A 13269-nucleotide genomic window follows, 5' to 3' on the forward strand; every position below is an offset into this window, starting at 1 on the left:
TACCAACACCCAAGAATTTCACCAAAGCGGGCAGGCACGGGACACCAACTTATGACTGCATCAAGGGCCCTTTGAGGATAATGTGCCATGTCCGTATAAAGCATCCCCCATCCCCACAGGGTGTAAGAATAACCATGCAATTTTTTTTTATGACTGGAGATGCTTTTATGACTGGAGATGCAGGCAGCAGAGGGAGGGGCTTTGATGTTAGGATTTTAACTTACTGGCTTCCCGTGGGTGTTCCACGGCACAGCAGGGGAGACAGACTTTGTAGAAGAGGTCAAAGTGAGGATGGAGCCTCAACAGAATCTTCAAAACCAAAAGGCAAGTTGCAGTATCAGCTGACCCTCCGCCACACAGAGGCCACTGCGGACGCCAAAACACCCTCCTCCCCGTCAGGCTGCCTTGTCCCCGGGCATCTGAACAAGCCAACCTGACAGGATGGGTGCTCAGTGGAGGACACTCTCTGAGAAGCCTGAGATGATGGGGAAACCCACTCTCCAGGGCTGGCTTCCCGCGCAGCTGTTTGGAGAAAGAGCCACCCTGGAGAACCTTAGTCACTGCTACGGTTGTAGAGAAGACCCAGCACAGGAGTAGCTTCTCACAGAGGAGGGACACAGGCCACACCCCCAACTTCTTGGTGACCTCCAAGGGAACCAGCTGGAACGGCAGCAAATGGGCTTTTCCCCCGGCTTTTTCTCACCTCGCTGTGAACCCGGCCCAGATGCATCCCACGCTTACTCATAGAAAGGGTAAAGCAAGCCAGGTATGAGGCAGTTACAAGCTAGCAGTTTTTTATGTGATTGATTCTATCTTCTCTGGAGATGCCCCAAGAATCTCTGGAAACAATTAGGGCTCAGTATTTCCTAGCCACGGAGCAAGCTTCCAGGAAATGAGCGAGTGAGCTTCCAATTGTATATGTGAATGTAAATTGTGTATGTAGATGTAAAAACAGCATGCATGCCCCTCCACCCCCAAGCCTTTTTCATTTCCAAGCTTTTCTCTAATCACCAGGATCCAAACACCTCCCGCCCAGCTCCCATCCCCGCCCTCCTCCTCAGCCTTGGGCTCACCCACCTCTGTCTTCACAAAAGGTGCCTCGCTGGCCGGCACCACAGAAAACATCCAAGCCCAAGGTACTCATGGTTTGTGTGTAAAGGGTTTTTATTGGAGAGCGTGTGGTGCTGAAGTGCCACCAAGGATTTGGAAGGTCACTCTCAGCAGCCGCCACTTCTGCCAGGACCAGTGGCAAGCACCGGGCAGATGGAGCCCGGGTGTTTCCGCGTAAGGCAGAGGAATCCAGCTTTTCCATAATTGAGCTGCAGTTGTCGAAAACCCCGTGTGAGCCAGCAGTTCCAGTTCAAAGGTTGAGGGGGCGAACAGCTGCGAGGTGGCCAGGCTCCCGTGAGTCACCACTCAGGCCTGAGTGCACCGTGGAGAGGAGAGATAAAGCAGCCACGGCTGTTCTGTTGCCAGTCCCACCCCTCTGGCAAACAGATGGGGGAAAACAGAGAAGGAAAGTCAACAAAGAAGGTGAAATGCAGGGAGCAGAGACTACACGCAGGCCCCCCGTGGCTGGCAATGCCATGCGTGGTGGGCCGGCTGTGCCATCCTCACCCAGGGCTTCCCACGGGCTCTGCTCTTTCCTGCAGAGGCCAGACTGCCTTCCTGGCAGGCGGAGGCTGCCGAGCTCCCATGCCCCTTCCCACATATCCCCACTCTTCTCAGAAAACTGAAGAACCTGAAGATGGAGGTGAGTCGGGAAAGGCTGGAGCAGGACAATAAACAGGCAAATACACAAACCCTGGAGCAATGCCAGGAAAAAAAGGGGGAAATAAAAAATAAAAAACACCTTTCTAGAGAGAGCAATATCCCAGGGTCCCGAAGGCACTGCTAATAGACTAATAGAAGCATCTTTGTAGCAGCCAATCACCTCTAGCCTGGGAACACCACTAGTCAGGAGGCCTCAATTAACCTGAGAAGTCAGCCCAAGGCCCTGTCTCCAGAAGCCAGCAGCAGATCTCTGGGTCATGTCACAGGCGAGTCCTCACTTCACCAGCTCAGAGGTGAGCCACTCTCACCTGAACCTCTGCCTTGCGGCAGGGACCTCCTGGGTCCTGTGGGGTCTCCTGGGTCCAGGCGGGTTTCTAGTCCAGCCCCGTCTAGACTAACTTCAAATATAGGCCCCTGACAGTGTGCTTTTTTCCAGCCAGCCAAATCACCGTTCATTTTTAAAATGGTTTTTAAAAATTACATTTCTAAGGCAAACAACATAGAACTGTGACAGAGCAGAGGAACAACAAAAAAGCACAAAGAATGTTGCTAATCACAGGCTGCCTAGCACTTTCCTTTCCCTTCAGAGAAGCAGAAGCTGTTTTATAGGTATCACACACGTGTACACGTGCGCACATGCACACACACACACACACAGTTTTTCCCTGATACTGGAAATTCTTTGTGAACTAGCCACGCTGATTTCTGCTGAACCTTTCTTTTTAAAAAAAAAAAAAAAGAAAGAAAGAAAAACAGAAAGAAAAGGAGCCACAGACGTGTCCAGGTCTGGAAGGGGCTGACCGGCTCTAAGCACATCCACCTTGAACTCTGACACAGGTAACGCCAAAATGAGGCCAGGACCTGACCAAGCCAAAAAAGCAGCAAAGGATCAGACAGGGTCCAATGTGTAGATCCAGTAGAGAAGAATGTCGGAAATTCTAAATACCAAGTTGGACACCCTTCAGGCTTGTTTTAGATTCTTGATCCTCCTGATCTCTTTTACTATTGTCAACAATTGTCTTAAAAAAACTTTTTTAAAATGAACACGTTTCTACCCTTCGCTCCTTAGCAAGGCACAAAGCCTCTTACGTGGAGAGTGGAAGTGGGGGGCACTTTAAAGGGGCACCCAAAGGGTGGCAGAAGCAACTCCATTGTGGTGATGTGGAAACGAGCTTGCCAGTGACAGTCTGAGCAGATGCCTGACACCCACGATGGAGCTGGGGTTTTATACATAACGTTCGTTTTGGTTTCAACACCTCTGACGCAAGAGGGCTTCCAGGTCCTTCACACCCCAGGTTGCAGCTGAACAACTTTCCACAGGATGCCAACAGGCTGGGAAACAGGTTTTACCTAAAAGAAAGGGAAAGACAAGAGTAAGCCCCTTCTGGCAGAGCCTCGCACCCATTCTGACCCCTCCTGAACATCTCTATCCCTCACCCTCTCAGCCATTGAAAAGACCACAGTCCCCAGCCACGGGACCTTTGAGCGTGCTGTCTGGAAGGCGCAATCCACTCTTCCAGCAAACCCCCTCCCTCCCCTCAGTTCCCAACTAAAGATCCCTCCCCCCAGCTCCCCACACAGTCTCCCTAGAATACAACCTCTTTCTCCTTATATCCCTCCTTGCCAGCACTTCCCAGGGTGTTTACACTAGGGGTTGGAAAACTTCTTCTGTAACAGTCCAGAGAGGAAATATTGTAAACTCTGCAGATCCCACAATCACGGTGATAACTCCTCAACCCTGCTGTTGTGGTGGAACAGCAGCCACAGCAAGAAATGCTTGGCCATGGCTGTGTTCCAGTAAGATCTTATTTATAGACACTGAAATTTGAATTGCATATTACTTTCTCATGTCATAAAATAGTATTCTTCCTTTGGTTCTTTTTCAACAATTAAAATGTGAAAATCATTCTTGGCTCCTGAGCTGTACAAAAACAGACAGTGGGCTGGATTTGGCCCATGGGCCATAGTTTGCTGACTCCTGGTTTATGTATCTGATTAGTGTTGGTCTCTTGCTTAGACTGGGAGCTTGAGACAAAAGCCACATCTAAGCTTCCTTACCTTTAAACCCCGGGCCGCACACCACAGTGTCAGAAAACATAAGAAGTACAAGAAATAAGTTTAGGCCGGGCACAGTAATCCCAGCACTTTGGGAGGCCGAGGCGGACGGATCACAAGGTCAGGAGATTGAGACCATCCTGGCTAACATGGTGAAACCCCATCTCTACTAAAAATACAAAAAATTAGCCGGGAGTGGTGGTGGGCGCCTGTAGTCCCAGCTACTCAGGAGACTGAGGCAGGAGAATGGTGTGAACCCGGGAGGCAGAGCTCACAGTGAGCAGAGATCGCGCTACTGCACTCCAGCCTGGGCAACAGAGCAAGACTCCGTCTCAAAAAAAAAGCATAAGTTTAAAAACTAAATCTGTGGCCAGGCTTGGTGGCTCATGCCTGTAATCCTAGCACTGTGGGAGGCCATGGCGGGTGGATCACTTGAGGTCAGGGGTTCGGGACCAGCCTGGCCAACATGGTGAAACCCTGTCTCTACTAAAAATACAAAAATTAGCCAGGTGTGGTGCTGCACGTCTGTAATCCCAGCTACTTGGGAGGCTAAGGCATGAGACTCACTTGAACCTGGGAGGCAGAGGTTGCAGTGAGCTGAGATGGCGCCACTGCACTCCAGCCCGGGTGACAGAGCAAGACTGTCTCAAAAAAAAAAAAAACAATCTGCTCAAGACATCATCTAAAGGCACTTAGAAAAGGAGGGAAAATTTGACCAGTTAAAGCTGCCACCATCACCTCTTGATGTTTGATTATGGGCATTATATAATCACATGAGCAAAAATAACAAGGATTTAATAGAATTTACAAAATAATGAACTTTCTGTCATAATATTATATAATATCAAATATATTACCATATCAGGTAGCTATTTACTAGAAGATGTAAACATCCTATTTTTAGGAAATATATACTTAATCATTTGCAGGAAAGGGCCATGGTATATATAACTCACCCTCTAATGGTTTAGTAAAAACCATTTGTGTGCACACACACATACATATATACACGGATGAATCAGAAAGCAAACAGGCAAAAAATGTTAACAGGAAAATATGAGTTAAAAATATAGGGTGTTCCCTACACCATTTTTATTTTTGCATGAAGTTTAATTTTTTTTTCCAAATAAAAAGTTGTTTAGAGAGAAAACATAAGTCAGGCACAGTGGGTCGCACCTGTAATCCCAGCACTTTGGGAGGTCAAGGCAGGAGAATCGCTTGACCCCAGGAGTTAGAGACCAGCCTGGGCAACATAATGAGAGCTTGTCTCTACAAAAACTACAAAAATTAGCTGGACATGGCGGCGTGTGCCTGTAGTCCTAGCTACCCAAGAGGCTGAGTGGGATGATCACTTGAGCCCGGGAAGTTGAGGCTACATTGAGCCAATATCTTGCCACTGCACTCCAGCCTGGGTGACAGAGCAAGATCTCAAAAAAAAAAATTGAGTATCTTCATATTAGCCACTAAAGTTCCATACTCAACAGACTAGAGAAAGAGAAAAATAAATCTCCAGCAAGCCATGTCCAAGTTGTGCAGGAGGCTGGCTTTCTTACAGTGACCCTTTGGCCCCTTCTGTGGGTTGGGGAGTCCGGGGAGCTAACCTCACAAACCAACATCTCAGAGCCCAAGCACTCACACCCCCCACTGCAAAGAGGAAGGGACTAAGGACCCCCAATGTCAAGGCTCCTACCAGGTCTGACTCCACCATCAGGCCTTCCACCGCATCTTGCTGCAAGGTCAATGGCGAGGATGAGGGGTGGGGGCACAGGAACTGGGGAGGAGCAGTGAAGATTTCAAAGACCAAGAATCGGAGCTGAGGGCAGGGACCTGATCGCCATAGCTGCGCCAGAGCAGATCTGGCCACAGCAGGCCTGCGGGCTCTGGGGAAAGCAGCCGGCAGAATCAATGGAGATGCAAACTCTGTACCGCTGCCATGCTGAAATTCACCGTAAGTGTCTGGGCATCCCACGGGACTGCTCTGAATCTTACGGGGATCCCCTACCAGGCCCTCTGCCCTCGCCTCACCCCCAGGTTGCTGTCTACATCCATGTGCTTAAGAAATGCCCACACATACACAAGGTAGGGATCCACACTGCTCATCGCAGAATCCTTCACGCGCCTCCACGGGGAGAAGTCCACCCACACACACCAACGCCTGCCCAGGTCAGGCCTGGCCACCGGCTCTCTGGGTCTCTCCAGGAGGTGGTAGAGCCATACCCCAAGTTTCAGCCGTGTAGTTGGCTGGGCCTTCAGGCTCTCTGGGGTGACTGGGACTCAGGAACAATACTCCAGGGACAGCAGAGGGGACAGGCTGTCTCCAGAGGAGGCTGGCTGTAAAGTCCTGGCTCTCTCAATGTCATCTAGCTGTTTCCCTGTGGCCATCTATTGGCCAGAAGCTTTGGGGTTCCCCCGAGGAGGGGCTTGGGGGGCAGAGGCTCAAAGCTGCTGCTCACCGAAGATCCCTATGCTGGCTCAAACGTCCCTGTGCCTGCACCTGCTGTTACTTCTCCCTGGAATACCCTCACTGCTCCCTGCCTGTTGAGCCACCTTGGGCTCACTTCCTGGTCCTCTTGAACTTGTAGGTTTCACCTCCTCTGGGAAGAACTTACTGCCCCTTCCTGGCTAGCCACAGCATCCTGTTCCTTCCTCCGTGAGAGGGCTTGCCAGGTGGTCTTAGAAGTGGCCATGCTCGGCCAGGTGTGGTGGCTCACACCTGCCCAGCATTTCAGGAGGCCAAGACGAGCAGAACACTTGAGGTCAGGAGTTCGAGACCAGCCTGGCCAATATGGGGAAACCTCATCTTTATTAAAAATACAAAAATTAGCTGGGCGTGGTGGCAGGCGCCTGTAATCTCAGCTACTCAGGAGGCTGAGGCAGGAGAATCGCTTGAGCCCGGGAAGCAGAGGTTGCAATGAGCCAAGATCGTGCCACTGCATTCCAGCCTGGGCAACAAGAGCGAGACTCTGTCTCCAAAAAAAAGAAAAAAGTGGCCATGTTCCTGCTGTCTCCCACTATCAACACAGGCCCCTCGAGGGCAGGGCCAGGCTTACCCAGCCTGTACTTATGGTGAAGGGAATTATCAGGCTCACCAACTAGACATGCGCTAGGTGACAAGCAGAGATTCCAAGAGGCCTCTCTCGGCCCCCTTCTCATCCCCCAGAACCGCCAAACTGCTAGTGACATTCCTGCTTCATCATTAAGTCAGAAAGAGTCAATGCTGACCACTACCCCCACCAAAATCTCTATAGGAAGTGAAGGCATATTTAGCTGCCACAGCCCAGGCTTGTTCAGATTTCCCACCGTGCTGTAGGATGACACTGGGTTACAACCATCCCACACAAGGAGAGTGACATGTCCCAACTTGCGTCTGGCCCATGTTTTACAAGAAGCTTGTCCGGCAAGCAAAATAGCCCTCAACACAGGAGCACCTGTTGCAGCACCTGTCAGTGGGGTCCGGCACCCTGGCAGCTGACCTCTCAGTGCAGCCGGCAAGGACACCCTGGGAAGAGGACGCAGCGGCCCTACGAGTGAACGACGGAGAAGCCGGAGGGAGGAGGCCCGGCCTGTCTGTATGTCTGAGACAGAGAAACGTGGGGACACCACCACCATGTGTCAGGGAAGCCCCTGGCAGTTCTACTGCTTCCATCCAGGGACACACAAGAAAAGAATATCTGAAAAACATGGCTTGCTTTTGCAAAAGCATTGATACTCAGGATGATTTGTGTTGTTCGTCTTTCCTTCCTTCCTTCCTTCCCTCCTTTCTTTTTCTTTCTCTTTCCTTTTTGTTTGTTTGATCAGATTCCTGTTCACGTAGGCTCCATCCTCATAGACATAAGACACAAGAATTTTTAAGGTGCCCTGGCTTTGAGCGAGACACCTTAAATGAAAATTGCCCGCAGGCTGCCAATATTGCTTTCCAAAGAAACAAAAATTCTCCATGAGATGCCCATTTTTAACACATATGCTCTGCATTCTGCAAGGAAGAGGACTGGCAGAGGTTTATTCATACTGGTCTGGGGATGGCTTCCGATGCTGTTTCAGATACAGTTACCCTGCAGGTCACCGGCTCCTCTCTGGTTCCTTCCAGGCCTTGGAAGCTCATGATGCCCATTGTTTCTATACCCACCGCCCAGGCAGCTGTCCATCTGCCGATGCTCCTAACAGTTCCTCAGAAGACCACGAGGAAGCGTGGGGTGCCCGGCCATTCAGAGGTCCTCGGTAAGTAGAAGCAGCTGCAAGAAGTCACTGCCTTGAGTGTGCTTAGCAACTGCCATGAGGGCATCCATGGGGACTCAGAGCTCCCGGGTAGCAAGCCAGGTCTGTTTTCCCACACTCCCTGCCTACCATGCAGAGGCCTCATGCTGCAAACTGCACAAAAATGCCCTTTGTTTCCAAGACAAGACACCAGCCAAAGCCCGCAGCATTACAGTGGAAATCTCGTGGGTTTCTAATTATACTCCCAAAGGAAGCCCTACCCACAAGAGGGTGGGAAGCAGAGATTTCTAGAATGCACGTCCACACCCCCACAGGGCCACATCTTTTCCACACATAAGAAGCGGGGACAGGGACCTCCCTCTTGGCAGGGAGGCAGGGCTGGCAGGAGCAGTGCGCTCTCCCAGCAGCATGCCTTTGGGCTGCGCCTGTCACAGCTGCCGGGCCGCCTGCCACACACACGGGAGGAAGAGCCCACATCTGTCTCTTCCTGGAGGACGCCTAGAGGGTGTAACAAAGTCTTCTGTAATAAACGGGGAATGCAAAGAGGCCCAGAGCATCCACACAACTGCACACTAGGTAACAAAGCTCAAAACACATGCATCCGAAACCCAAACGCCTCTTGAAAGAACCATTTCAAAACCCCAGGGCACTCTTGCACTCCGGTTAGCTATCATTTCTCCTTTCTAATTAGCCTTTTTAAGTACAGAGTTAGAGATTCATTTCTATAGAACTCCCTCCCTCCCCCCTCAAACTCTGGCCGTACGCACTCGAGGTCTTATCTCCTACCCTGCCTGTATTCTTCCTCCTTCATTTCCTACCTGGCTGAAAACTTCGAGAAAAAAAAGCCTGGCTGATAGGCACAGGCTCTAAGTCACAAGATGTTATCAGAGTTACCTGGGAAATAAAAAGGAGGTTCCTCTGCCTTACTGCCCTGGTGCCAAAAACATGATTTTCCTCTTTCCATTCAATCATAAAATAACCCAAAGCCATGACTCATCTGATTTAAACGTAGTCTGTTTCCTAGAAAGAACTGAAACATTTGGTTGAGTTATGTCTAAATGGGAAAAACAAGTACCTGTGAACAGATTAGCAATGTGCAGACAAAGAAGTTCACAAAAACACTAAACCAAACACGCAACGTCTGAAACTCTTTGTTCTTTCACACCTATTGACCTGAAAAGTTGCTCATGATTCATTGTTTGGGTAGAAAAACGTGCCAAAACAGCATGTATAATACAGTCTTATTTCTATAAAAAAGAAAGTTCCACATCTATGTACTCACACACACTCTAGTGGTTACTGTTAAGTAGTGAGATGATAGGTAATTGTATCTTTCCTGTTTATTATCTGTATTTTCTACAGCTTAACATTACCTCTGTAATAAGAAAAGCCAGCACTACTTAGTCTTTCCAAACAGTCAGTCATCTTTAGGCCTGAGGACTGCAGTGGGCTTGTGTCTAGTGACTCACCTCCAAGTTCACTCACATTCTGATTTTATTTCAACCACAAACAGCACAAACTTCTCAAGGAAGGGAAGCAGAAAAGGCAAAAGAAAAACAAAAGAAGAGATAAAATGTTTAAGGACTTGGGAGCAGGGACAGGGACGCTTCTTAGTCCCAGATGACATATCTACACAGAAAACCCAAAGATTCCACATTTATCCTCCAAGAATTAATAAAAGTTTAGCAAGGTTGCTGGATTTAAAAAAAAAATCAGTATCTTTTAAAAATAACTGCAATAAACGAAAAGTTTAAAAATAATATTTTTAAGAGATGTCAGAGACAAAGTCATGAATCATGAGATAGCGGCTTGCAGAGAAATCTGTTTTTGACACTGTCCCCAAAATGACAGCAGAGAGAAGCTGGCAGCCCCAGAAGCAGAAACCCAGGCATGGAGACTGGTCGTTGGGACAAAGGGGTTCTTTACGGCTGATGGTCCGGCGCAGGAAACTAATACAGAGGGATTTGCAGGGTCCTGAGTTTCTGCCTAGAAGAGGGGCAGAGGAGACACTACTAAGGTGCTTCAGGGAGCTAACACTATTCCTGTATTAAAAACCACCAAGTGTTGGCCGGGCGCCATGGCTCACACCTGTAATCCCAGCACTTTGGGAGGCCGAGGCAGGTGGATCACGAGGTCAAGAGATCAAGACAATCCTGGCCAACATGGTGAAACCCCGTCACCACTAAAAATACAAAAAATTAGCTGGGGATGGTGGCACATGCCTGTAGTCCCAGCTACTCAGGAGGCTGAGGCAGGAGAATCGCCTGAACCCGAGAGGCGGAGATTGCGGTGAGCCAAGATAGTGCCACTGCACTCTGGCCTGGGCGACAGAGCGAGACTCCATCTCGGAAAAAAAAAAAAAAAAAAAAAACCACCAAGTGCTGAAGGGCCCCACACTACTGCTGTGTCAGATAAAGATGGAACGCACATCATTAAAGTGGCCAACGAGAATGACCCAGAGCATGCCTGGAGACCAGCTGTCTCACTTACTTTTGCCCTTGCAACACGCCAGCCAGCAAGCCAACCTGGACTTTCAAAACACAAGCTTGGACTTATCTGTTAACTTTAACACCTACCAGGTGGTTTACCTTTAGTAGTTTACCTTTAGTAGTTTACCTTTAGTAGTTTGTTTGTTTCACAGCCAGCAGCAATGCCAATATGGCAGTCATCGTCAGCCTAGAAAAGGAACTCGTTCCAATGTTTGAAGAACTCAGACAAGCTGTGGAAGTGGGTTTCAATGTGTGCCTTATCTTCATCATACCAGACACAATGTCTATCCAGCAACCAGGCCACAATAATACGGACGTCTATGCCCCCAGGGAAAGGCCCCTTTTCCCACCTTCTAGGAAACAGTCTATAAAGAGAATTTCTGAGCAGATTGATTGCCATATTTCCTTGTTTAGGGTCTTCTCTTATTTAGTGGGACGTGGAGATACCACAAAAATGGTTCTGTCTATCATGGTTCCCATGGAGTTAGTTCAGTCACCAAAGATTGATGAGACGCTGTTCACTGGCTCAGAATCAAAACAGTACATTGATCCACTCGAACCATTAAACGCTCCCTATTGTACAATATTCCCAGCCCTGCAGGAGGAAGCGGACTCTTTTGACTGTGAATAGTAATGAGGACATGGTTTTCTTCACATTATATTTTACTTCTTTGTATTGAATGTGAGACAGATAAAATGGCTTAGCGATAAAATCAATACAATCACTAACTTTCCTACGTACACAGTCATCCCTTGGTATGCTCAGAGAATTGGTTCCAAGACCTCCCACAAAGACCAAAATCCACAGATGCTCAAGTCTTTTATATAAAACGGTGTAGTATTTGCATGTATCCTATGCACATTCTCTAGTATACTTTAAATCATCCCGAAATTATTCCTAATACCTAATACAATGTAAACACGATGTAAATAGTTGTTATACTGTATTGTTTTTTGGATTTGTATTATTTTCATTGTTGTATTGTTTTTTTCCCGAAATTTTCTTTTTTTTTTTTTTTTTTTTTTGAGATGGGGTCTTGCTCTGTTGCCCAGGCTAGAGTGCAGTGGCATGTTCACGGCTTACTGCAGCCTTGACCTCCCAGGCTCCAGTGATCCTCCCACCTCAGCCTCCCAAGTAGCTGGGACTACAGGCATGCACCACCATGCCTAGCTAATTTTTGCATTTTTTTTTTTTTTTTTTTGTAGAGGTGGGGTTTCACCATGTGGTCCAGGCTGGTCTCAAACGCCGGAGCTCAAGAGATCTGCACTCCTCGGCCTCTCAAAGTGCTGAGACTACAAGCATGAGCCACCATGCCCGAGCCCAAACATTTTCAATTTGTGGTTGCTTGAGCCTGCAGATGTGGAACCCTCAGGTACAGAGGGCTAACTGTGCATTATTTTGTGGTATAAATAAATATTACTAATTGATGTGATTCTTTTCAAAGGGTGCTGCCCTTTACCTAAAATGCAAATTACAGCTAATGGGATTTTTCTCCCATTCTGTTATCCATAACCAATCCGTTTTAATGCTTTCAGTTTCTTTACAAGATTTAGGTGTGATTCACTAACAAACTGAGCTTCCAAAACCAATATGTATGTAAACATGATAATACAGTCATTTTCTCCAGACATGAGTATAAATAAAATAGTACTTTAAAGTAAAAAAATATATACATATCAAAATGTAAAACACCTATGAGAATATATCTAACAAAAATGTATAAAACACTTATACATAAATTTTTTAAAGTACTGAAAAACATTTTTTTAAATACCTAATAAATGGAAAACCATTCCACATTCATGGATTGGAAAAGTCAATGTAAAAGTGCTGATTCTCCCTAAATTGATCTCAGGCAATGCAGTTCCAATCAAAATCCCAAACACTGTCTTGTTGATTCTGACAACTGATTTATGCAGAAGGGCCAAGGACCGCCAAGGCTGTGCTGAGGAACACAGGTGTGGAAGGCTTGCCTTCCCAGACATGCAGAAGCCATGGAATCCCGGGAGCCCAGATAGGGACCAGCCTGCATTTCTGTTCCACTTTTACAACTAATTGGGACTTTGGCCAAGCAATGCCCCTTCTCTGGGTCTTCGAGCCCTCATCTCAAAACTACGCTCATCCTCAGCTCTTCCATTAAGAAGCTCACATATTCAAAGTACACCTCAAAATGATCTGAAAACCCACACTACAATCCTAAAGTCACAAAGTTATTCTGCCTTTCCTAGAGAAAGCCTTTAAGAAACATACCTGCCTTTGGAGCTCATCAGTAAACTCCATCCATGCAGGAACGCCACCCACCCAGCCACCCACGTCCTCAGCTATTGACATAAATGAGGCTGAAACAGAAGTTTCTGTTTGGGTGCCTGGTGTGTGGCACACATGGCTGCTTGGGCTGGACCCCCCACAACCAGTGGACAACTAGCTCGTTGTCTGAAGCACAATCCTCCTTTTCCTTCCATAAAGGTGACTTTGTGTTCTCATTTGGGAAAAGTAATAAATAAGCAATTCTCTGCTGGGTTTCTGGGTGCAGTGTGTTCTAGGAAGGGATCTGATATGGTTTGGCTGTGTCTCCACCCAAATCTCATCTTGAACTCCCACGTGTTGTGGGAGGGACCCGGTAGGTAACTGAATCATGGGGGTGGGTCTTCCCGTGCTGCTCTCATCCTGAAAGTTAATAAGTCTCACAAGATCTGATGGTTTTATAAGGGGGAGTTCCCCTTCATAAGCTCTCTT

The 13269-nt window shown here is 47.8% G+C and overlaps 1 protein-coding gene across 5 annotated transcripts in view; it reads right to left on the minus strand.

Annotated features, from left to right (window-relative positions):
- Window positions 1–1146: 1146 nt before the first annotated feature.
- Window positions 1147–13269, minus strand: part of FAM174B (family with sequence similarity 174 member B) — a 39003-nt gene continuing 26880 nt past the window's right edge. For 2 of the 5 annotated variants that reach the window (XR_010137249.1, XM_024232932.3), the window contains exon 3: window positions 1147–3123. Coding sequence is in view for 2 of the 5 variants with exons in the window: in XM_024232932.3 (XP_024088700.1) it covers window positions 3120–3123 (4 nt within the window). In the remaining 3 variants the exon portion in view is untranslated. The remainder of the gene's footprint in view (window positions 3124–13269) is intronic. The other 3 variants (XR_010137248.1, XR_008513787.2, XM_054531908.2) reach the window with 3 other exon arrangements.

The sequence above is a fragment of the Pongo abelii genome, chromosome 16, assembly GCF_028885655.2.
Source record: "Pongo abelii isolate AG06213 chromosome 16, NHGRI_mPonAbe1-v2.0_pri, whole genome shotgun sequence".
Lineage (NCBI taxonomy): Eukaryota > Metazoa > Chordata > Mammalia > Primates > Hominidae > Pongo > Pongo abelii.